At 40.1% G+C, this 26190-nt stretch overlaps 2 protein-coding genes across 29 annotated transcripts in view; one reads left to right on the top strand and one right to left on the bottom strand.

Annotated features, from left to right (window-relative positions):
• Nucleotides 1-3815, top strand: part of SECISBP2 (SECIS binding protein 2) — a 31359-nt gene extending 27544 nt beyond the window's left edge. For all 12 annotated transcript variants that reach the window (XM_030511622.1, XM_030511624.1, XM_030511621.1 and 9 more), the window contains one exon: nucleotides 666-3815. In XM_030511622.1, the coding sequence (XP_030367482.1) occupies nucleotides 666-775 (110 nt within the window). In that variant the 3' untranslated portion in view covers nucleotides 776-3815. The remainder of the gene's footprint in view (nucleotides 1-665) is intronic.
• The window catches only part of SEMA4D (semaphorin 4D), a 95749-nt gene continuing 72687 nt past the window's right edge, over nucleotides 3129-26190 (bottom strand). For 6 of the 17 annotated variants that reach the window (XM_030511605.1, XM_030511604.1, XM_030511607.1 and 3 more), the window contains exons 12-17: nucleotides 25620-25842; nucleotides 25065-25180; nucleotides 21677-21849; nucleotides 21405-21448; nucleotides 19390-20275; nucleotides 17793-18268 (exon numbers count right to left, since the gene is read on the bottom strand). In XM_030511605.1, the coding sequence (XP_030367465.1) occupies nucleotides 18109-18268; nucleotides 19390-20275; nucleotides 21405-21448; nucleotides 21677-21849; nucleotides 25065-25180; nucleotides 25620-25842 (1602 nt within the window). In that variant the 3' untranslated portion in view covers nucleotides 17793-18108. Of the gene's footprint in view, nucleotides 8730-15297; nucleotides 15323-17236; nucleotides 17444-17620; nucleotides 20276-21404; nucleotides 21449-21676; nucleotides 21850-25064; nucleotides 25181-25619; nucleotides 25843-26190 lie in introns of those variants that run through there. The other 11 variants (XR_003995001.1, XR_003995002.1, XR_004389867.1 and 8 more) reach the window with 11 other exon arrangements.

Genomic DNA, 26190 nt, shown 5'->3' with positions numbered 1-26190 from the left:
CAATTTTAACTGAAGCCAATGATAACTGTCACTTTAGTGGATAGTAGGGTGCCCATTGTAATTTTATAAAAGTCTTGGAGAGAATTCCTCTCTGAAATCCACTCATGGCAGGTGGTACTCACTGCTTTGTCCAAAGATATTTAACAGAGCTCCTTATTATTTCTATTTCTAAAAAAATTCTTCTAAGTTTTTTTTCTACAAATGCATACTCTATAACTATGGTGGACTTAAGTTTTGTGTTGAAGTATGTTTGAGATGCATCTTCCTGTCTTAAAGTGCTCATGTTTGTAAAGAAGGCTTTCCACTTTTAGAAACACATTCCTGCAGCTCTGCTCATTCACCAGGCAACGACATTTACCACTGATACTAGTCAACTTTAAACTTCTTTCAAAGTGTTGAAAACTTCTGAGGGTTTTTTGAAGTTGTGTCCACCTTCAGAGTTAGCCTTGCTTGAGTAGGGGGCTGACATAAAGACTTCAATGGATCCCATCACTCCTAAAGTATTCTTTCATGCGTCATCTGATGTCACATGGTGCATCACACCAGAGTGCCAGCTTAGCATTTACACTGAGAAGGAAGTACAGAATTAATGTGACTTTTCATTTTAAGTATTATTTCCTCAAGTATTATACAGTAACCTGTTTGTTTATTCTAATATTCCCTAGTTAAAATCTGGAGGAGAAAACTTGAAGAAGAGTATAACCCATATGCACTGGAACTGGAAAAGAGTGCAGCGGCTTCTGAATTCACTATCACCATGTCAGAGCATCAGTAAAATCCAGATCCAATTCTATTGGGCTTTTAATTATATTTTTTCAGACCCCTAGGAAGAGGATAGTAAAATAAAATAATCGAAGAAATATCTGAAGTCAGCTAAGTAAACCATTCTGAGTCCCTCTAAGCAAAATAGGCACTGGAGCAAATGAGGCACTGGCTAATGCTTTTATGTGCTGTGTGTTTGGTTGATCACTATAGCAGATGATAACAGCAAACTGTCTTAGCCCCAGACAACTTGGAATGGATTTATAGGGTAGCATTGATTTGTTAGTGATACAACATAGCAAAAGATCTTGCTAGAAGAGTAATTTTATTTGGGAAGAGATACCATGAGCCAGAACGTTGGGACTTGGTATTTGCTTTTTGTAACTCTTGTTTAAAGAACTTCACCTGTTGTTTGTTGGTGGGTTTGGTTTTTGTTGGAGTTTTTTTTTTCTTCTGAAGAAACCTGTTCAGGTGGGCAGGCTGGCATCAGCGTCACTCTCCTCCAGTCAGCAAGAAATGTGTTCTGGGCAGGCAGTTTGTTTGTTTGAAACTAATTAAGGAAGACTATCATGACAAAGTTCCCAGTCAGCTCTTCTTTGTGGTATATGTGTTCTTCTGGGATCATACAGCAGGTATAAAGGGGAGTATAAACTACAAAGGTCTGAAATTCCTGCAGTGAAAATGCTCTGTTTAGAAATTTGTGAACTTGATTAACTGTACCACGATGGTGTTTCTTTTGCTACTGAGACTAGTTTATCATAGGTCTTGCTTTGAAGTTATAGGCTATTTTCTGAAGGACAGCATATGTGCCAGCCTGCCATCCTATGTGTACCTTCTCCATGCTGACAGACTCCTCATTCCTTCAATTTGGGGTTTTGTTGGTACATATATGAAAAAGTTTTTGATCAGTATCAGATTGTATCTAAGGTGGGGAAAATTTGTATCTTAAAAAACAAAATGTGCTCATAATGATGGTGGAGCATGTTAGTGGGGATGTCCTGCATAAATACCATTGTTTACAAGTTGCAGATATAAGAGAACAAGCCTAAAGAAAGTAATTGGAGGATGCACACGTAACTTGTCAGTTGTTCAGAAAGATGACAGAGATGCCATGTGCTGCTGCCAGCATCTCTGCAGTGTGTCTAAGTAAGTGCTTCACATATGGAACATTTGTAGTGCAATACGTTGGAAAGTAGCTGCCTTGTGAAGTTAGAAGTGGTATAAAAACTTTGAATAATTTTGAAGTTCAAACAATTTTGTAGAATGTAAATTGTATTAAATGTTACAATATATTGATTCTATAAAGTATGGTTGTGACTCAGTTGAACTCTTCCAGTGGGCATTCAACGATACTTGAAATGTCAGTTTTGAGGAGGAATATTGGCAAGGGAAGTCATCCTTAAGCCGAAATGCACAGTTGGTCACTGGTTATGATGATGATTTTTTTGTATTAGTTTGTTCTAATTTTAAATGGAAATTAAGAGTGAAACATCCCAGTGATGAAAGATGGTTTTGGCCAGTGGCTATCAATCCAGAGGTAAGTTGTGATTTATTCATACTTCTACCACTTTGAGACACATCTAAAACATTGAAACAACTAAGCCCAGTCACTGCATGGAATGGGGGCCCATTCACATTAACAGCTCATTTTTCCTTTTTCTTTTTGTATTTTCTATTGTCTTCCTGTAGAAGAGCATGAAGAGTTATTCTGGAAACAAAACATAGGTTGTTCAAAATTGTAGGGAGTTATTTCTTGTTCTTAGAGTACAGCAAAAATTTTTACTGCTTTCAGTACTTCACTGCAGAGACAAGGCAAAGCTCAGCCATGCTCATCTAAAACTCTGACCTCAATATTCCAAAGCTTTTCCTTCCCCACTTAGCACCACTAAACTAAACTTTAGCCTGCTTGAAATATATGGAACACATAGAGAAGGGACAACACAAGAAAAAGCTTTTTATAGTTGTCCCTGAGCCATGAAAGAGGTCAGAAGAGAAACACAGTGTGGGGGAAAGATTCCCTCTGAATGCTGGTGTCAGAAGTCTGCACCAATTTGTGATTACCAATGTAAATGGTTCAGTGTGTACAAATTTTCATGCTGTATGTGTCTGGTGGGTGGTCCAGTACTGGAGGTGGGAAGTATCATTCAGTTAAAGTCTTCGAGTGAGGAGAATGTTTTCTTTAATGCGGGAAACAGCCTAGTTTAAATCTTACCTCTTAGAGAATAATCTAGGGAGAAGTGTAATGCTTTCTGCTATTGCTGGGAGCAGCTGTCCCTATGAGCTCAAGCTATAGTGATTCTTAGATGGCATCTTACTTGTTTCCACATTGCTGAAAACCACTAAGGAGATAAGACAGAAAACTTGAATTATGCCTTAGACATTTCTTTATTAGATGCAGAAGGACAGAACTTTGAACAGCAATGCAGGAAAATAGTTTCAATATGGATTAAGTAGGCCCTCACATTTTCACTCTGCAGTTGTTCACTAGGAAGAGTCTTAGAATTCATTCAACATTTTTAACTTGGGTACTCTGTAATCTCTTTGTATTTTGAGCATTAGTCAGAACTTCTTTAACTTGCTGACACCTGAAAGGAATGCTCTTCAAAACACTGGGAACAGAGTATGAGGGTAAACATATTAAAAGAAAGTAAGTGGGCAAGTTAAAGTGCCTTTAAATAAAGGTGATCCACATCTTACTATTCATCTCTAAATCATAGGCCAAGATTCTTAAGTCCAAAATTAACTGGTTTGCTTAATGAACTCAAAACAGAAGCCAACGTCATATTATATTGTTTGAGCAGCACAACTGTTACTGCAATCAGTTTTGTTCTTCATTAAGCTGAAATAACTGGCGTCAGAAAACCAGATAGTTCCAGCATGGGATGAGTGGCGTCTCTTCTGGCACATATAACTTAGTTATTCTTTGGTGCAGTAAGGATATCCTCTTTCACCTCATGCTTCAGGTGATCCTCCTGTACAGCCATTTTAATACCAGCACTAGCAAAATAAGTGTTTGAAAACTGTGATATTAAAAGAGTACTGGCTACACTTAACCTGCGTACATTTTTCCTTCTAGCCTGTTTGTTCCTTTGTTCATTAGAGGCTGTTTTTCTTGTTGCAGCTCTCCTGAAGAAGAAAAAGTTCAGAATGATGTGTTAATATTGCTTTAAAAGTTAACATAGTGTTTAAAGGTTGCCTGTCCTAACTGTTCCACATGATGCAAAAGTGTCTTATCCAGAAGGTATCGAAAGTAATCTTTTGGTCATAAGTCTATGATCTGCTCTAACTGTTAGAGAACATTAAAAGCTAGCCCTGGACTGTTGTTTTTTAAAGGAAGGCCAGCTTTGATGGAGAGTACCATTTATGAAGTCCAGTAGTCACTGTTATCCAATTAGTCTACAGATGTGGTGAAATTAAAATACTATTTCTATATACACAGACTTAACTGTTTTGGGCAGGATAAGGACTGCTGCCTGATTAGCCCTTGATTAATGCACTGAAGGAGCATGCTGGCGTAACTATAACAGACATCACAGATCAAGTAGATTTTACTGTTGAGAGGGTCAAGAATGACGACATGTACAGGAACACTGATCACTTTGTTATATAAATACATTTGGCTGGAGAAGCATCGTAGGCTATCTATAAAATAGGGATTGTAGTGTGCCATGTGGAAAGCACTGTGGGAAATCTTCTGAAAATTCTTACCCATGTTTTTCTCCATATTTGCATCATCTTGTCGTGTTCACTGATGGCGTTTCTCCAGGTATGGAATTCTTTGGACCATCCATCCTGACCAGTGCTATCTGAGAATTGTACATGGGGATGAAATAAGTGGATGGTACCTGTTCTGTTGCAGTAGTGCCTGTGGAGGATTGGGCTAGAAGGAACGAAAGCCTTCATTTTGCTTCATTTGTCCTTCATTTGTCCTTCATTTTGCTCTACTTCCTCTCATGATATTTGGAAGTAAGTTGTGTAGAAATGGTCATGTCTTTTCCCCTCTGCAGCAAACTTTACAGCCTCCAGAGTAAACAGATTCAGTGCCTTTATCTGTAATCCAAACTATCTAAAAAATATGACCTACAAATTAGAGTTCAAACCCATCTAAGCAGCTCAGGAATGCTCCAGTTAGATCATATCATGCCTGGGGAGAAGAATGATATGATACAGCTGTTTATGTGCAGTTTGTAGTTTCTTCATTTTTTGGTAATGTTATGTAGTTATTCTTAAACCCATTGAGAACTTAAGAAGGCCTGTTTGCTGCATCTTGATAAAATTCTAATTCAAATTCTGTCTGCCAGTTTTTCTTGCAGAATGTAACACTGGTGGCAGCAACACAGATGTAATGTTTTCTGTTTATCCTTCAGGACATGAGCGTCAGTATACAATACTTCTGGAGCACAATGAAAGCCTCCTTCTGCTTTACATTTACAGTAGTTTCATTGAGATGACCTTCATTCTACTACTGAGACAGCCTTCAAAGTAACTGGAGTGATGGCAAGACAACTGTGTGACTCCTACTGCTTTTCTCTGTCACTGAAAAAAAAGAGGGTTGAGGTGTTCCTGACAAGTTCATATTTACTAAGCAGCTAATTATTTTTTCCTTTACCCTGCCAACTTCATCACTCCTGCTGTCTTTCCAAACACTGTTCAGACCTTCTTCAGGCCTGGATAAGTTCTCAAAAGCTAGCTGCAAACGTTGCTTGAGTTGCACCAGTCAGTTGTGGGAACCTGCAGATCTTGCACAGCTGCTGAAGTTAGCTTTGACTTCCTGCCCTGTTAGCATCCAAAGCAAGCAGTAGGAACTGACATCACCCAACTGCATGTGGTTTGCAGATAATCTGATTTTTTAACATCGTGGGTTTCTCTTTGCCATCTGACTTGGCAAAGAGTTTTTTACTTTTCCCCTGGAGTACCTGTTTTTAACTCTCTAGTACTCATCTGATTTCTAATTTGTGTCCATTAGTTCAGCAGTTTCAGTTTAATTTCTAGAGCATAACTGCTAATGTGCAGGTTAGTCCTTTGTAGAAGGAAGTTTGATGGCTCTAAAACCTCTTCATAAACAATTAAAGCAGATACATTAAGCAAGAGTTACCATCTTCAGATGTACATGTTTTATCGGTGAAAATTACAGTGCTCTATTCATATCAGGGTCAGGCCAAACACTGCCTACATTCAAAACCAGCCTACCTTTATCTTCCACTGTGATGAGCACTTCTGATGTTGCGTTCCCAGCTTTTGAGATGAATGAACATTTATATTCTGTATTTTCTGATACTGAATCTTTCACCCAACTCAGGACATGCACTCTGCCATCAAACAGCATATGAGATTGCTCAGTGATGCATGCCTTCATCTTCTGTCCATTCTTCTTCCAGATAAAATAGGAGCCATCTGGACCTGCAAAAATGTCAGTCAGCTTATTTTGTAAGAAAATACAAGTCTTTGAAAAGAAAACAAAAACCCAAGACCTCAAAATGAGGCTTAAAAGCATAAATAGCTGATTGTAATGTCTCACAGGCTTCCTCAACTGAAATTCTAGGTAAATTGGAGTAAAATGGAGCTAGCACTGGTAATTTAGGTTAAAGCCAAAGTTGTAAATGAGTTCATGTCTGTAAATTCCATCTGGATTCCCACAAGGGGGAACTTGCCCCACAAACATCATAAAGCAGATGATGAACATCAGCAGTGGCTACCTGCCTGTCCGATTTCCTTTTGAGCTAGGCCACACAACCTACTTCTGATCAAGCTAGCTTCTGGTACAAAGCTGGCACCATCTGAGACATGCCTTGCAAAATCTGAAATAAAGGCCAGGACAGGAAAAAGTTCAGGAACTCAGTGTGTCAAAGATGCTGGAACTAATAATGAAAGAAGCAGAATTGGAAGAAGCACAGGACCATTAGTCACAGCAGGCAATTAGGCAAGACAGAACTTGGAAGAAGCTTGGATCAACAACAAAGAGCAATCCAATCTTTTATCTTTGTTGCTATTATTCATCTTAACCTGCGAGGGCAGAATCTGAGTAAATCAGAGATTTACAGTAGCCCAGAGGACAGAACAGCTGCTCCCAGAAAACCAGCAAGGCTGGCTGAAGTATACTTGGCAGTATCCAGGCCTTCTAATTTAAAAGAAGACCTCTGAGCCAAGCTAAGAACTTCACAATGATTCTGATGTGTAAAACATGCCTATTTCCCCCTCAGGACCTAGGATCCAGACTAGCCTTAGCAAGAGAAGATGTAAAGAGAAATTAGGCGTAAAAAGAAAATAAACTATTTTTGCAACTATGTCTTGACAGAACAGGTAACCACCTACTATGAGCATTTCAGATTGCAAACTGATGTGGCATTTTTCTCTAGATGATCTGATTCCAGGTTAGTGTCCTGAAAACTAATGAAGTTTAGATGTTTAAAAAGTATTCTTTACACCTGGCAGTTCGTCGGGATATTGTGTTGAATTCTTAACTCATTTGGAAATAAAACTAAGATACTACAAATATGGAGACATAAGTTAGTGATAGTAAGGCTGAATGATAGAGAACATCATCAAGTGAAAGCCTGGTGTAGAGTTTGTCTCTGAGGGTAAAAGAGAGGGAGGGAAGTGGCAGAATCTCAAGAGGGACTGGCGACAGCACTGACAAAGTGGAGATGACAAGCATATGCTGAACTGTGCTGGCACACACTCATTATGAAAATACAGTGGTTTATGGATGACTGTACTCATTCTACAATTAACAGTAGGTAGGTCATGTTAAAATCATGGGAAGTCTGGAACTAAGGACAAATTATTTCAGTAAATGAGTGCCGAAGTTGGAGTTTGGGCAAAGCAGAGGAATAGTAAATAAATACAGGCACAGCAGAAAGAAATCTTAACAACAAAAAGAAAAAAAAATGGCCTTGAAGAGTAGAAACTTACGTTCAAAAACCACTCTGGATTATAATTTCTAAAAGATGACACAACCTGCCATGGCATTAATACAGAAATAAAATGAAGTGATTGTATTCGCAGAGGTCAAGCTGGCTTGGAGAAGTTAAGACCAATTTGACCACAGTGAAGATCAATAAAAGGGGGGAATGCCAGATATGGCACAAGCTACAAGGATGAACTTTTCCAAGCATAGGAGAGTTACTTCTTTAGCACTGTAAAGCTAAAAGCCAGGTGCTTGAGTAAAGCCATAAACTCACAATCTTCATTTGCAGTCATTCAAGACCTAACGCATGGGAACAGGACCATTGCCTAAAACCACCAACTTGAAAAATGCCATTTTGAGACCATGTGAGGAAGGGGCATGTTCTGTGTGGACACTTCCTAAACTGCCTTCAACTGTTACTGTTCACACCAGAGAAGCTGCTCTGTTTTCTGGTGCTGAAGAGCACAATTGTTCCAGAAATCTCCAAAAGGCTCTGCTTAGACACACCTTTCACTAAAAGAGTAAAATCCAGCGATTTCATAATGTGGAAAATTCTGCAAACTGTGTTGCTTCAGGTCAGCCCCTTAAGAATTGGGCAATTTTACCCTCCCTTTCTGTTGTGTGTGGAAATCCCCACAGATACACTCATCCCCATCTAATGCATGATACAAGTTAGTCAACAGCAAAATCTAGGTTCAAGCACTAATCAGGGATTTTACTGATCACATTTCTGGTTTTGGGCACTGTGCTATTACTTACTCCGACTTCCTCTTCAGGATTAGGCAATAGAAACAATACATTGTGAAACAGCTTTATCTGCAAAAACTCTTAAGTCACGTTTGTTAAATTCAAGTATTTCCTGCAACTCCAGAGTAAGATAAATTCAGACTCAGATGTAATAGAGAAGTAGCTTTTGAAGATTAAGGAAATTAATATGAACATACACTCCACATTTGCTGCTGCTGCTATAATACAAATTAATTACATGTCTAGTGCATACTTTAAAATATGAAGTTCTAACATAATTGATCTACTTACTTTGCTGTCCTTCTTAAGAATGCTTGAAAGATTGAAAAAGGTCATCTTATTAAAACAGTATATTCAAGCAGAGAATTAAACAGCATATCAGTTTAGATATATAGGTAGCTATTTTTAAGCAACAATGAAAGATACTACAAACAGGCAATTTTGAAAACGTTGCTTCAATCTCAGAAATATGTATTATCAACTTGCACATGATCAATTTTAGAAGGGGAAAGGCTAACAGTTATCAAAAAAAAAAAAGCCTTGCTGCTCTGTCTGAACTACCCCCCCTCTCTGCATGAGCCCTTCGTGACTTCCAGTGTCTGTGAAAGTGTTTGCTGCTTTTCTGTACAGATTTCATTTTCTTTACCTCTGCTTTCAGTACTTGGAGTGAAATGGTACCTACCCAAGTACCCTACGGGTAGTTTCTGCTGGCAAAATAGGTTGGTTCTCTGACTTGTGTCAAGCCAGACAGGTTTGCACAAACCATGCATTTAATAGCCAGACGATTTTGCCTCAAGATTTTCTACAAGGAAAAACTTCAGCAGCCATAGATAGCATTAAAACCTGAACCACTGCAGCTGCTTGTAAACTTCTATCCACAGTCTAACTGCATTCACTGAATTATTGGTGCAAACTTGATCTTAGGTTAAAATAAATCAATAAATAACACCAGATATAAAGAATTGTAAGGGTACAGCCACAGATTCAGAGCAGCATGCTGGTGTGCCCTGATAAACTACACCAAATTAAGCATTTGCCATATATGCATCAAATCCTAATAGATGTATGGCTGGCAAGAAAGCTTGGAGATACTAATCTGAAAGCAAGAGATTATGGATTAAGTAGAGATCACTGACATAAGCCTGGGGTGGGGGAGCAAGAGGGAGTACTCGCCAAGCTACCTCTTGCCAAATGCTGCAACTTGCAGACCTGCATAGGCATTTCAAAAAGCTACCCAACGAAGCTGTACAGTGAAACACTCAGACACGCTACCCCAGTGCTATTGGCTTAGCACACGGTTTCCCCTCATTTTTAATATGGTTCTTGAAGGGTGACATTAAAACAAGGGCCTCCCTGTAAATTATTCAGAGAAACACTTCAAGATAGAGGGAGGTGAGTCGGGTAACAGAAAGCAGGAGCTGTCAGCAAGCCTAAACCTCTTAAAGCTTTCACCGGCAAAACTAATCTCTGAAACCTGACAGCAAATTGAAATCCAGTGAAGATAACCAACAGGTATCCCACAGAGAAATCCTGGCAGGGTAACAAAAAGTCCTTCTCACAAATTCCTATGATCTAGACACACAACTGCTACCAGAGGCTATCCACAGTGACAGGAAGTTTAGGTTTGAAAAAAAACTCCCCTGTATTCCCCCAATACACACCAAAACCCCTTCCAAAGCTCAAAACACACAGCAGATCAAAAATAATAAGGTTAATCTTAAAACAGTGATACCTGGATTTAATGCTTGCTGTCTAACTTGCAGCTTTGGCTTGTGCCAAATGCTATTGAACTAAACATCTGAGATGTCAGAAAACCAAGATCATACAGGAAAGCTCTCATCCAGAGCAGGGATTAAGTTTTTAAAAGATACTATAATCTGGGTGCAGAAAGATTATTTTAAATCAGAGACCAAAGTTAGTGCAGAAGGTTAGTCAGTCATTAACATGGAAGACAACCACCAGCACTACTCAGTACAGGGCTGAAAGTCAGATGTAAGGCTGGTCACAGTTTAAGTTGTAGAAGTCAGTCACTGCTGCTGACAAGCTAGCAAATAATTAATAAATAGTACATGAAGCCATCAGGAGGGTAACATTGGAAAAGTGGAGAAAGAAAGTAAATTTAGACAAGCATCGTTGCAGTTTCTGAAAACAGCGTACAAGGTTGGTAAGCTGTATCTCATAGCCAGGGGTTTTGTAGTTGGTTGGTTTGTTTTTTTTAAATAGGAGCAATACATTCTAGAAAACAAACCAGGAATAGGTTGACAGGAATGAAAAAAGAAAAATCACAGGGAAACAGACCTCTCTGAAATGCTAACAAAGAATATTACTTCAAACACCAAATAATTCATACTGAGAAACACATGACATGCTCCTTCAAAAACCTGGTGCTTTTGTCAGTTACTAGCCCACAGGCTGATGTGGCCTTATCACGGCAGATTACAAGCACAAAGTGCTTCCTGTGAAATGTGAACCACATGGAGGCTGGTAGAAGCTGCCTGTCACCAGAAGGTACAAGGTGCAGCACATTGAAATGGAGGTAGGACAGCACATCTGCCTTCTCAGGGTGCAAGGCAAAAGCAGGTTGGGAAAACGGCTCCTACCTGTGAGATGACAATGCAATCCATAACTGTCCACACTTCCTGGGATGAACACCATTTATTTAGATACTCTCTGAGTGGGCCTAAAAAAGGTTTTGCAGCATGAACCCAGAAAATTGCCTTTAAAGAGTAATTAAACGAAGCACTACCAAGCTAGAATTAGGGACGGGCAGAAAAAACATCAGGTTCCAGTTTGAGCTTGCTCACTGACTTTCGGCCCCCCTATCACGTAACAAGGCTACTATGTTAAGTTTTAAAATAAATTGAAGAAAATTGGAGAATATATTTTAGGGAGTAACATGCTCTCTAGAAATCACTGCTGCTCTCCAGAGAACACAAGCTACAGCTTTTGCTCCTTTGTTCACCAGACAGATCTAGCTGAAGAAGAGCTGGAAATGAGGTTTTCGTCTCCACAGAGAGGACAATGACATGTGGAAGCACCTCTGGTAAGCACCTTCTGCTGAAATAGTTAAAAGAGGAGACTCCTATGTTCCAAATCAGTACCCCGTTTATCAGCCATCACACTGAGGGATTAGTTATCACAGCTCTACAGGTTGTAGCTCTCACAGGGAAGACAAGAAAAGTAAGTGTACAGGTAGTGGGTTTGCAAACTGGGCTGCCGGGGATAACAAAAAGTTCTGAGGAAGAGCACACAGAGTTGTGGTTATGCTCCAGAGACTCTGACACCCATCCAAACCCACCACATCTCACTAGGCAGGACTGGCTGAGACATCACTGAATCAGAGCTGCATATCAGCAAGAAGAAAAACAGTTTTGACCACTTATGTTGCATTTCAAAAGAAGAAAGGCTTGGCTGGGAGGTCAGGTAAAACCTTGTAAGCAAATGGTACGCAGAAGCAGATACACACCGAAGTGAATCTCTCTCCTGAGAGGAAACGCAAGCTGAAAGTCATTAGAAATTACATTTGGACCTCCAAGCCCCCAATATGAAGCCAACTTCTGCTTTTACATATAGCTAGTCAAACTATGAAAGCTGCCATGGATTGTGCAGTACCTTTTTCTTGCACTCCCCCCATAATCACGTGTATATTAAATTGAAATGGTGAATAGTGCAGGTTTTGTGACCAAATCAGGTCATCTCTGCAAACGGCCTGTGCAGCACCCAATTCCAAAAGTAAGCTGAAGAGCTGAAGTGATCAGCTAAGGAGCAAAGCTGCTCCTTCACAGAGGCACCTTCCATAGGGGCACCAGCTGTATTCCTCAGTCTCAAAAGACCTTTCGACAAATTATTTTCTCGGAAGAATGGCTTGTTCAAACTGTGCAGATACCAATCAAACACTTGTAAAATGATGCAGTGGGCTTAATTTACCTAAATCTCTGCTGACACATGATGCGGTGGATAAAATTTACCAATAAGCGTACAAGAACACTCACCTACTAGTATAGGGGGGATACACTACAACATGCATGCAGTTTGAAATGTTTTAAGCACATCACACACTGATAGTACTTGCAGGCCACAGCTACTAGTCCTAACTGGACAAGCTTTCCTCATGGGGAGAAAGATATTTTAGTGTCTCTTGTTATGTTTTAAGCATCTATAAATTTAAGTCAAACAAGGGAAGGTTTCCCCAACTGAGCTTACTCTAGTCCTTACAAGAAAACATTAAAAAAGTGAGGGAGGGAGGGGAAGGTGAGAGTGTGTATCTTGCCCTAAGATACTGCAATCTAAAGTAACAAGAAGGATACTTTTAATGTCTCTGATTTTTATGTAAAAAGGGTCTGCAATATTTACTTGATTTTATAACCTTAGGTCACAACTTCTAAGTCCTTTTCTGTTAATACATTAAAGGAACAATCTTAATTTTTCAACTTTTCTTCTTCAGATTTATGATTTGAGATGCATCTTCTAGATGATGCATATTCTACATGCATGTCAAAAAACAGGTGGCACATCAGAGATCTGCACAAAGGAATGGTCTTACACTGAGATGCCTTTAAGTGATGAATGTTCAGTCAGTGCAGAAATCACTGAAAGAAGTTGTACAAAACTACAAAATTAAAAGCTGATCACTACTGTCAGATTACTGTAGCCAAAGATGCTGAAGCTGAATTGTATACAGATAGCATGAAATAGAACACCAAAGGTCTGAGGAGAAGGTAATTCATAAAGTGGGACATAGGACTGTTTAAAAGGTACAAATTTAGCATTCCCAGATGAGGATAAAGACAAAACCAACCACAGATTACTAAGCAACCATGGAGATCAAAGTTAAAGGTATTGCTTCAACAAAGCATCACCATGTAAATCTCAGAATACACTGAGATTTACCAATAAATAAATAAATAAAAATTATTTTAGAAAGTTTTAAAGTATTTGTGCAAAGGATTTAATTGTTCTAGGAAATGCAGAGCTTTTCCTTTCTAAGCTACCAGTTAAATCATTTTCAGGTTTCAAAAACTAATGATATACCTGTCCACAGGAATAATTACTAAGAAACACTAATGAAGGCAGGAAAATATGTTCTGGGGATTATTTTATACAGCAGTTCACGAAAAGAAAAACACTGGAAAACTGCAGCTGGTTATGAAACAGAAGCATATGTCTGTGAAAAATTGCTATATGATACTTGTGTTCTTGTAAGAGTAGAACAAAGTGACTACTGAAGCAAACTCCATCTTAAGATACTGACATGCTGTAACTAAAAAGCTGTAATTTGTGGTCCTAGACAAACACATCGTTGTCCAGCACAAAGCCCCATCCTCCACAGGCTCATCCTGCTCTGGGTGCTGCACACCTCCCTGCCTCTCCTGGCTGAGCTCTGAATGCTTTGTGCCAGGTCAACCAACCAGACCACCCCAGGGCATCACAGGAGGTGCAATTGGTCTAAGAAACCTCACCCCAAAATGACTTGCAGAGCCACCTCCAGAGGGAAGGATTACTCATTTCTGTGGGCAAGACAGCCTCTGACATGAGCTGCTCCTCCTCCCGGGGCAGATCAGGCACACCCCGGGCACAGGAATTGTGCCCCACTGCCCAGACCCATGCTGCACAGCACTTGGTGACAGCACTACAGCCAACCCTCGGCCACCAGGCAACAAGGGCTGTTTTGGACTCAATCTAGATGGGCTTTGCCTAGAGCTTTACTCAGTGTACAGCAGTGCTTGGTAAAGGGCACTGTACTTTCCCCCCACCCTTCCCCATGCCTTTCAGTGCATCTTCAAGCTTCACCAAAGACAGAAAAACTGCAGTGACTCACTTGCGAATCTCATTCTTGCGAGTTACGGATCTTTTCCCATGTGGATGTGGGAAGCTGTCTTGCGCTCCCTTTAAAATAGCATAGCCACGGGGAACACGCATTGTACGTGGGAGTTATCAGATACTCATCTCAGTATCTCCATGAAATAACAACTCCTTTAAAGCATATTGCTGAGTTTGCAGAACTTTTACCTGGGGTTCACACTCCCGGCGTTATTTTAATGAGAGTGAAAAGTTAAGAAACCATTATGGAAAAACTCCAGCTTCAGAGTAACTAAAGGAGGAGATTAGACTTCTTGACACCACCCAAATCATGAATGCCCAAAAGCATCTGAATCTGCAGGCCAGAAATACAAATAAAGCATAACTTTCACGCTATTTCTGATTAAAAATGTATTTAAACTGTTCCTCAGCATATTCAGGATATTCTAGTAGTTCATCATTTGTCTGTGAAGTTAAGGTCAAGGAAATACTACTCTACAGCTAGGGCAGGAGGTGCCAGTAAAACATCCTCAAGCAGAAACAAAACTGCTAGGAAAAGGTCTGTTTCAACTGTACCTAAATTCAACGGAGCACACCAGAAAAATTACAAGCAGGTATATACAGCATCAACACACTGCCTCTCCCCCGGCTCCAAACGGTGTAGCATTTTGTTCAATTTATTTGTAGCCTGCCTCAAATGCCTTTAAAGGGTTTAAAGGTCTCTAGTATTGGAGAAAGAACATAGGAGACCTAAGGCTTGCCAGCGTGTGTATCTAGCAGACAGGTCTTTTGAGAAATGTGTAGGTGTGAGACTCCTCAGAGGAATAGAGAGAAACTGGGAGGCAGTTTGTGAAGGGAGATGTGTTCCTTCCTTTTCAGGAAACGCAGGAGTACTCCAGTCTTGGAAAACTTTATTTTCCAGAAAAAAAAAGTAACAGCTTGTGTATGTGGCTCTTTGTGCTGTATCCACTTTAACTTAACATTGTTGAAATGAGCCGGTTACAAGGTTGTAAAGTAGTATCCTTAGGCAGCTTTCAGGTTAAAACATGTGGGATGAGTAACAGATGAGTAAGAGAACTCACCAACTCCTGCTCAGTTTCCAGACAACTTGAAACAGACATGTACAATTAAAAAAAAAAAAAAAAAAATGGGAAGAGATTCAGTAATTTGCATAAAAATGTCAGAAACTTGATTAAAAATAAACCTCAGTTTTTGACTGGATGATGTAGCAATCTGTACTTGCATCATACACTTGCTGGTACCTATCATTTACCAGAAGACCAGGTACAACATTTAACACTCTGCCAGTCTTGTTTAACCCTTCTGCGCCTTGCAAACACATTTTACCTTATATGCATACCTGAGTGAAATAAAGTTTCATTACAATTACGTTTATAGAAATAAGTATCAACAGGCACTGAAGGAATGCAAGTAAACCCAAGCAGAGGGCTTTCTAGCAAAAGTATTTGCTAAGCCACCCCATCCGGGATAAGTTTTTACATCCTCACGTGCAGGTCCCAGAAAGATGCAAAAGATCTACATTGGTTTGGTAAGCTGCTGGTTTGCATTTGTTGTTGGGGTGGTTTTGCTTGTTTGTTGGATGTTTTTGTGTGGTTGCGCTTTGTTTGGTTGGGGGTTTTTGGTGATTGTTTAAAATCAACAGAATAAAGTTGTAATTCGGACAAGGGTGTGATGTATCAGCCAAATGTCTTATTTCCCAAAGGGAGTCAATCCCCACCCATAACACAAAGTCCAGTCCTTCCCCACTCTCTGAGAGCGGACAGAAATGCCTCCACTGCTGGCTCATCTTGTCCCTGCCTCTGCCATCCCTGCACCTCTTGGGTGCCTGATTCCCATTTCTTCCACTCTTCGTCCATACCTCCTCAGGAGTGAATTCTACAAAGTGACTTTAGGACACTGCTCCTTATTGCTTAAGTTCACTGCCAAGGCAATTACAATTACTGACAATTTTTTAAAAGCAGCACAGATATCATGTTAAAATGGACACTGCTGGATGAAAAAAGTAATTCTAAAATAAATTCCAGATATTCAGCACGATCAAACTGTTAAATCCTTTGTGCTATTTATGCTATTACTACTTTTTTTTTTTCATGGTGGACAACAAGAAGTTTCTGAACTGTCCACAAAAACAGTGAAAAAATTATTGCTGAAAGGTCTTTTCTAATCTAAATGATTCTGTGCTTCCATGAAAGGACATGAAAGAACCCACATCCCACTGTTGTTCTTTTTATCCATGGAAATACAAATCATACCTTTGTTAAGACCTACTCTAAAAAAAATTTATACATTTTGATCTGATTCTGTGCAATGCTAACACACAATATAAAACAATGCTACTTTTAAAAATAAATCTCTACCTACAATCTCTTAAGGAAGACGGTTACATCTTAAGACCTGTTTAGGTCCATTAAATCTCACTTAGCTTGAACAGGCAACTACTGTCCAGACAAAAGCTTAAAGATAAATGTTGAATTTCTATAGAAAAAATAGCTTTGTTCCTCTCCTGTGAACTACAGATAACATATTCTTCATAAAATGGAAGCTGTCATTACTGTAAGTACTTTACCATTTGAAATAACACTGACGAAGGAGTAACTGACCTGGTCCAGAAAAATACACTAAATACAAATCCAACAGAAGTGTATTTTTTAAACGGCATATATACTGATAGTAAAAAATATTTACCTGCTAAACATCCATATGCAATCATGATTCAGTGAACTCCTTCACAGCATGCAAGTGAGCCTATTAAAATCAATTGTCTATTAATATACTACAGTAGGCTGCTAAGTAAGAGCCTGCATTTTAGAGCACAGTATTCGCAGTGCCAGATTCTTGGTAACAGCATGTTGATAATACGTGCTGAAATGGTCTTTTTTCTTTCCTTCTCCCTCCTCCCCCCCCAACATCCAAGAAGTTAACACCATACACAGTACATGACAGTGTATCTAAACCTTTAATGCAGAAAATGCTGGTTTAGACAGGGGTCCTCCAACTTACCTGTGGCTCGGCAGAAGAGGTGAAAGGGTCCCCGGACACTAACATGCTGTGCCTGGTCACTTAGGAAAGGTGGCAACAACATGACCTTTACAGATTCTGTGCTAGACCAAACATCAGGCTGGGTACTGGTGGGTGAAGGAGGTGAATCACTCCCAACACAGGACAAAAAGGAGGTACCAGTAGGAGGGAAAGGTATAGGAGATGAGGCTGTGTAACAGAAGAGGACAGAAAAGAAAGAAAAAAAGAGGGTACTAAGGAAAGAAGTTGTAAGAAATACGTCACACTGAAGAAATAATGCAGAGACAAAATGAATTTTAGAAGAGTAGTAAAAGGAAGTATCCCGAAGCCCCTACAGAAGAGCGCTTTCTTCCTTCACCCACATTTCTTTTTCCATCCCACCCTGCCCTGAGTTATAACCCATTCAATTAAAGCTGAGAAGAGAATCTGCTTCAAACTGAAAACTTCCGTAACTACTTTCCCCCCTTAAAGGAAACCACAAGGACCATTAGTGCTTGCAATATGGAAAGCAGTGTCACTGTGTCAAGTTCCATAAAATTCAAGGTATAATACAATTTCTTTTAATATTTATTCTGTTATATGTACATAATTAAAAATAGAAAAATAAAACCAAACTGAATCTTATAAAATATAAACTGTTTACACTAAGATGGTCTAAATTATATTCGCATGAAAGTTCAACATAGAAAAGCAGCCCAGGCATACTGCTGTTTACTGTTAAAACGTATTCTACTTCTAGCAATATTTACAGAAAGATGCAGTAAGAGGAACAATTCTTCAAGACTGTACCGCACAAAATGCTTTTACAGACAAACAGTGCTGCTGTGAACCAGGCTGAGAACAAATGCACACTTTCACGATCGCAGGCATGATTCACATAAAGAGTTCAAACAACTGATTGTTTGAGCAGCTCCAGTTTCAGTCTCCAGTTGCATAGGAGATTGGGAAGGTGTCATCCAGAAAGGGTGACGCTGTAAAGATTTGTCACAAAAAGAAGCTGAGTTATTTCTGAATCTGAAAAAAAGAAAAAGAATCGGCAATGTTTTCTCATCAGGCTGTATCCTAACAGTCCATTCCAGCGAGTCACTAGCTGAATTATTGCAGTTAATTCTTCTTGATTCCAGCTCTGTTTCCACTGTGCAAAAACCTCTGAGTTACTGCTAACTCACATCTGCTTGCCTGTACTGTTTCATACAAAAAACCAAAATAAAATAAAGCCAAGAAGAAAACCAAAGAAATTCAGTCTTGTCTAGAAAACAGAACATGACTGTGTCCAGCTTGCTGGCTGGGGAGGAGGGAAGGGCAAAAAAATATAAGAAAAGAGCATTCCCAAACCTATTACTTCCTCCCTCCCCCCACTTACTCCATGTTTTGTACTGATACTGTTGTACCTAAAATGCTAGAAAGCAGCAAAGAAAAAAGCCTTTAAACAAGATTATCCCTGAGTCTTACACAAATCAAGGCAATGCTATCCCCATTATTCCTTTAAAAGTCTCAGATAATTTTTTTAACTGCTTTTTAAGTAACTTTAAACAACTAAAGAGACCTAGTATGCCAAAACAGAAAGCATAAAACTAAAAGTAATCACTAGAAGCAAAGAAAAAAAAAAATGTCCCAATCTGGACAAAGTCTATAATTTACCAATCTGATAAACTAAACTTAATTTCCAATTTGGAATTAAAATGAAACTAGGTCTTTTTTTAATGGCAGCTAAAAATATGTGTAGACTGAAGTGCTTTTTAAAGCCAACTGAATTAGAAAGTTACTTTTATCCTATTGGAAGAACAGGGCTGAAGAACAAGCAAATAACCGTTTACTAGAGCGAAGCGCTCTTTGGGGCAAAACTGGGAACAAACAAATGGTGATCTGAAACTGGCCATTTAAAAAAAAAAAATAAAGACAATACAACACAAGATGCTATGGTCTGCAGACAAGAACACTACTTCTCTAATCTGGCGAGATCTGAATGCTAATTGGCTTGCTGTACAGCGTAAGCATGTAATCCCCACTATGGCTCAGCGGTCACACCCGCGCTCTCTGTGCTCAAATAGCTAGCTGCGGGACCACAGCCGACTTCCACCACTGAAACAGACAACTGGGTCCTTCAGTCCCCATCTGCGTCCGAGTCAGCGTACTTGAGCTCACACTTGACATCAAAGGGCTTGTCCTTGGCCTCTCGGGATGCCTGCGAATCCCCAGGCTGCAGCTGGCCGTTCCCACAGTCGGGCTCAGTCTCATAGCCAGTGTCATGTGCCGGCTTCGGCTGCTCCCCGCTCTGGTGGCTGACGCTGCCTTGCTCCACCAGCGTCTCCTTCACACTTTGCTCACAGTCAGAAAAATCTGACTTTGTTTTCTTCTTACCAAGCAGCATGATGGAGCGGAATTTCAAGCACTGCCCTGGCAAGTACCCTTTGTAACAGTTGTAGGAGAGCAGGCACAAGAACAGAATAAAAAAGAAGAGGAAGAGGAACATCAACAGGAAGTTATCATTTGACTTGAGGAACATTGTCTTTTCTGGGACCGCGTCAGGAATGGAATTGAAGAGCTCTGTGTTGGAGGGTGCACTTGTTAGAACAGAGCCAAGGGGCTTTGTTACTATCCTTGCTGTTGTTACTGGTACCATATGAGTAGTCGAGGTGTGAGCGGTTGACCCCTCAGTTGACACAGCTGACACTTTCTGCACATTGCTATTACCTTCTGTTGGTGCAGCTGCCATGGTGGGGCCCACCGTGGTATGCTGGATCTTTTTCAGTTCTAAGACATGCTTAGCCAGCACTTGAGAAAATTTCTTATTCTTCACTTTTTCTTCTGACAAACACTGGTAAACACCGCTGTCTCCTTCTGATAAATTGAAGATGAGCAGTGCCTTTTCCAGCAGACGGTACTTGGGACTCTCCACTTTCAGCACATCATCTTTGAACTTCCAAACTACCTGTGCCAGATTGGACTTTTGAGAACACTTGAGTTCTGCTGTGCTCCCATGCTTGAATGTATGCTGTAGGGAATGCTCTCTTACTTTATCTGGAACATCAAAATAAATGTGCAGAGTATCAGCAATGATTCCCGTTTGCTCTAATCTGTGTAATTTCACAAGACTGTGCCTATAGTCTTAACGGAAATGTAAAGATTAAGGCATTCAGATTACCTCACAAGACTGAGATGACTGCATGCAAGGATCTTAGCAAAATATCAAGCTACAACTGCGTGCGAGACATCAAGACAGACTAGGAGATAGGACACCTCAAACTCTTAAGACAGCCTCCACTTCTAAATAAGGATGACATCTTGTTGATCCGCAAGTGAGCGTGCATCTGAGACGAGTCATTCATTGAGACAAGGTGCTGAACTTGGTATCACTTTCTATGCAATTAGTGCATTTTAAGTAAATCAGCAGCTATAAAATATCCAAGAAGGAATTGAACAAAGTGCTGTTACTCAAACTTTCTCCTAAAAAAATATCAGCACTTATGGCACACCCACAGTGCAACACCATAAATTAATGAAAAACTAACAAGCAAAACTCTCATGGCAGTCCATGCTTTACTTGGGATTAGAAATAAAAACGGAGTAAATCAAACTCTTAAGAGCTTTGTTTACTGCAGTAAAAATCTCCTGTAATACTAGTCTTAAGATCTCCTTCATCTGGTGGCAGCAGCATATATTAGAAAGAAAGGACCTGTGGTTACTTTTATTTAAGCACTACAAAGGGTACTTCAGCTGCTCTGTATCACATTCTGAGTCACCCTTCCCTCTCACCAGAAAACCAGCTTTTTTCAGGATCATTCACTCTGATCCAGCAGCAATACCAAGCACTTATCAAGTCTCACAGTAGAATGTCAAATGCTGTATCACAGAGACAGAAGCCTCTGCACTAAAGTACTTATGGTAAATACTGCTTTCATTCACAAGTCGCTGTTGAGGTGCCCCTGTTCATTTCAGTGGTTTGTGCACTGCACACTGAAATGTATACAAACACAGACATTTTAAGACCACATGCAGGCTGTACAGGTGCTCAAATATTCAAAAGTAGAATATCATACCTATTAAAATATAAATGAATGTTCAGATAATCACAAAAAAGCCAAACTAAACACAACTCTTTCACTACTCCACCTAGATGCGTGAAAGAGCTCTTTGAAGACCTACTCACCAGAACAAGACGATGCATCTCCACCTATGTTCTGAATCCAGCTCCTGTAAAAGGAAGTCCAAGTATTACAACTTCAAATCTTATTTCCTACAGCCCACCCATCCCCTCATACTAAGTCAGATTCATCTTATCTAAGCAGCACAAGCAGGCGTAGACAGATAGGAAAAAGTCTGTATTTGAAAACATTCAGTTTAAAAAGTGCCACTATCGGTAAGGGGCAAGGCTGATGCAATATCAATTGTAACTGTAAGGTAATCAAAGGCTACCATTACCTTTCGATTTCATTTTCTTTAAAAATATCAATGCAGGAAGCTTCAAGGGGTTTCCAAGCACAGTAAGGATCCCTTGCTAAAACACAGTCAACACAAGTGGTGTACTTGTCACAGAATGCAACCGGAGACTGAACCACACCAGAATTAGAACCAGCATAGAGGTATCTTCTGCCCTAAAAAAAACAAAGCACAAAAAAACCCAACATAGCCAGTCACTTCCTCAAAGCCAAATAAACCAACTCATGAAACAATTTAAAGAGTTGCACATATAACAGCCGTATTTGTAAAAACATGAGTGGAACAAGCATTTTGATTAACTTGGAAAGGAAGCTTAGGAAAATACTCAGCTATGCTGGAAGTGCAAAAAGACAAAAGAACAAAAACCTGAAACAGATACAGTTTGAGACTGGAAAGTAACCACATCTAACCATGGCTTTATCACACAGTTTATCCACAAATACAAATGCACTCACAATCCTCCTGTGAGGCAAGGCAAGCCTGTGCTGATGACAGGGCTGCAGGAGGCACATGCAAGCCTGAATAGGCAAGGCCTGCTGTATGTAAAACCTGCTTCTGCTCCCGTTAACCCAAAGCAGCACTGCTGCCTTCAGCTCTTCTACCAGTTGGGTCTCTGCAGCCACATCAGCATCAACCTTACAAGAGTCAAATGCAGCTGCCTACTTGGTACTCACGGAGAAACACTGGACACCATTCAAAGGAAACAGCACTGGAAAAGGGGGAAAAAAGAAAAGGGGGATATAAACAGAACAGTTGTTTGACCCACTGCTGCTGGGGACCCCAAACAATTATCACCCTGAGCATGACAGTAAAAGACCACTCTTATCCCAAACATCCTTACTGTAAAAGGCAGGCAGCTGCCTTATTTCACTCATCCGTTCCAAAGATCAGGGAAACCGATGGCCAAAGGTACACTGTGAATTTACATATTATTATACAAAGCCTTAAGAAAGGAGCCTATGCTGCAACCCAAAACCACCAGCGACCAACCCTCTAGCCATTTTGAGAGGCTGTGCATACAAAGCCAAACAGCACACCCCACCTTGGCAGTGGGTTGGCTTCATCCTGAGCAGAATACCGAGTGGATTTATCAGCACCCTACTGCAGTTGTCATGGCAAATGAGCCAGATCCAAGCACAGAGTAGCTTTTCCTGTACAGCAGCCATACAGACCTCAGTACGTAGAAATGTACTCAGAGACTGTATCTGCAGCGAGACTGCTTGACTCTGGCAGGATGAATATGGTCACAAAGTGATGGGCAGACATCCAAGAGATTCCAATAGAGAAACATTCTTTGAAAACCTCATGTTCGTGGTGCAGACTTTCGGTCTTGACATAAGAAACAGCCTCAACTAACAGGGCATCTTAGGAATGAATTTAGGGTTTGGGGCTCACTCATTCTTTCACTAAGGATGTAAGAAGGTTTTGCCATGAGAATTCGAAACTGTTTATTCTTGTTAAAGCAATGGTCATGAGGAAGTCTGTTTTAAAATCAAACTAACAAACAATGCATCCTGGCTAACAGCATTCTCTAGAGGAAGCTACAAGACCATGCGCAAATCAGGTTGGATCCACCTCACATGAAGTGTGCAGACAGCTTTCAAGGAAACTCTTGATGCTGGACAATGAGAATCAAAACTGTGTCAAAACAGAATCTGCTTATAGTGCTGGAAGATGGACTCTGAAAGACAATCAACCTGAAGAGACATACACTCAAATGCAGTCTTTCATCCTGAAATTTAACTTTTTAAAAAATCCAGACACATCTTTCAGTCAAGTGGGAGTGATGAGGATCTACTATAGGCTCATCTGACACTGCCCACCACTCTCCAAACAAGATACAGGTACATGGGAAGGGCCTGAAGACTACTGCAGTAATGTGTTCAGAAAGAACTGACTCCAGAGAGGTCTAGGGTAGCAACTATTAACCTCCTGTGATTAATCCTTATTATGGCCACTACACATACCACAATACCAGCTTGACAAATGACTTCAGTAGCAATTGACTGTGATTGCTACTGTGATGTCCAGGGAGGTAGAAACTTGTATTTTCATGCTGGGGAGCAGAAGTAATCCCTGTTTGGGTGGTACCATAACTATGCATCTTTCCTGACTCACACCTGACCCAATCTCCATTCCTCATTGCTGAAATTATCTAATTATCATTATCTTCTATCTTAAAGCAAATACCAAAATTTCCTGACAAAGTAAGGCACTTAAAACTTTCTTTGCAGATAAAATAGAAGAAACCAGCAAACATTTTATACATACATATATATACACACACATACTGTATATGTATTTGTATAAATTGCCAGTGTGATGCATCATCAGTGAAAAAACCAAATATCTTTACAAAATCTACAAGCACTGAAATTTTTATTAAGTATCACGCAAAAATAAAAGCTGTTTCTAAGATATGTAATGTGTTCAGAAAGTAGAGTATTGCTAAATGCCTAGCTGCAGAGTATTTATTGATCACCAGGTAGCTACTGAACACCAGCAATACTACAAAATACTTCAAGAGTCATTCTTTCCTTAAGGTTAAGAAACCTCAAAACAAACCAGTTTAGGGGTGTGATACTATAAGCCACTGCTTCAGGTGCTAATTTCCTAGACATTCACGGATCTGCTGGTCTGAGTAACTAGGGCCAGAAGTGTAACTCATGTACAAAGTACACAGACTGATTATCCTCCCACTTTCACAAACCCAGGATTAAACTGAGTGACTGATTAATAGGCTGGGTTTGGAGCCTGCGGCTAGGCTTGTGCTCCCCAGCTGGAGCTGCAGCTGGTGCCCGCCAGACAGACAGGACCTCACCAGAGGTCCTCACTCCCCGCTGCACTAACGTGACTGCTCTAATGATACATCTAGCATGCAGAAGCCTGCAAGATTCGGGTTACACAGTTATGAGGCTCTATAATACACAAGACTGTTCGATCATCTTAGGTCTATTTCCTCAGAAAGATACACCATTCCTCTGCTAAGGCCCCCAAAGGATTTTTCCTCACGGATTTGCAATGGCCACAAGGGGTCAGGATTTTTACCTTACTCTTAACCTGAAAACTGGTACCTTAAATCACAACTTTCAGCTTCTGCACATGGAATCACAGTGAAGACCCCTACGCCTGTACCCCAGCCTCCACCTTCCCCATTTCTACATACCTTCAGAAGCTTGCCACCTACCAAAGACACTGAAATGCAGCAGGCAATACGTGATATTGGTGCAGCACAAGGAGTTATAGATGCAGCCTTTGTCTTTGTGCACAGTGACAGCCTTTCTTTGTCGCAATAAGGTTATAAGGTGGTACTAAAAAGTTTTGAGGAAGAGCAAAATGAGTGGAATGATGTGACGATTACAGCACTTACTTTTTTGGATGAAAGCAAGAGAGTTTGGACTGGCTCAAATTTGGGAAAAAGTTGTGTTTCTTCAATAATATGCATTCCATTTTCATAGCTGATAGCTTTGTGCAGGGCTCCTCGATCTGAAACAACAAAGTAAAATATTTAAGATCTTTAAAATAAAAAGGTAGAGAAAATATTCCACAATTGCTGTAAGTTGACCCAATCTGCTTGCTGTTCAGCTGATGATTTTACACAGTGTGTGCCAATGGCAATCATTAAATTTGCCACCATGAGGACCTCTGAGCAAGAAATAACATTTTGGAACAAAGAATGACCACTTCGGAATTATCTTGAATGTACTTTTGCTGCACTCATTGCAGTTTTGCAGTTCTTTTCCTGCATTGCTTTCTCAAAGCATGTAAGATTCTCCACTTACTCACCATTGCTATTTATTTTTTAATGGAAGCACCAGCTGCTGTAAAAGCATTGTAAATATGGAAACTCAAGAGTTTCTCTTAGAACATACTTCAGCCTAAAGAATCAGTGCATCATCGAAAAAAAGTGTTTTGCAGAACTCACCTGTACTGATGAACATAACATCATATATGGTTCCATTGAGTGCTCTGACTCTGTCTACTACAATCTGGGTGTACTTCACATCTCGTTTTACTAGTCGAGGTCTGTCTCCCATTGGAGTCACTGAGTCATCCATCAGGGGATGATCTTTAACAAACTGCAATGTTTTGTCTGGTAAATTCAGAGAGCTGATGTAGTTTGATGCTCTGGCTTCATTGTTTATGCACTAGTGGGGGAGAACAAAAAAACGCAACAACCCAATTATACCATTTACTTGTACAGAAGAGAGACAATTATCAGCAGCTACGTGCATTTTCTTTTCTGCATTATTCTGGCCAGTAAACACACATTTATATTATACTCATTCTACTGAGGAAGGTCCTCAGGTCTCATAGCACTTCAGCTTCTGTGATGTACAAATCCCTGAGGTTTGGACTACATTTTTGTTTGGGCCCAAAATACATTTTAGAATCTCCTGCTTCTTAACTACTTTTAACTGTCACCTCATTCAAAAGTAGCAACAAGATAACTGCAGGGAATGTAAGAAATTAAGAGAAATGTGAAAGAGACCCAG

This window comes from Strigops habroptila, chromosome Z, assembly GCF_004027225.2.
Source record: "Strigops habroptila isolate Jane chromosome Z, bStrHab1.2.pri, whole genome shotgun sequence".
In the NCBI taxonomy this organism is placed as follows: domain Eukaryota; kingdom Metazoa; phylum Chordata; class Aves; order Psittaciformes; family Psittacidae; genus Strigops; species Strigops habroptila.
Note: the sequence above shows the minus strand (reverse complement) of the source record. Positions and strands in the feature narration are given on the sequence as shown.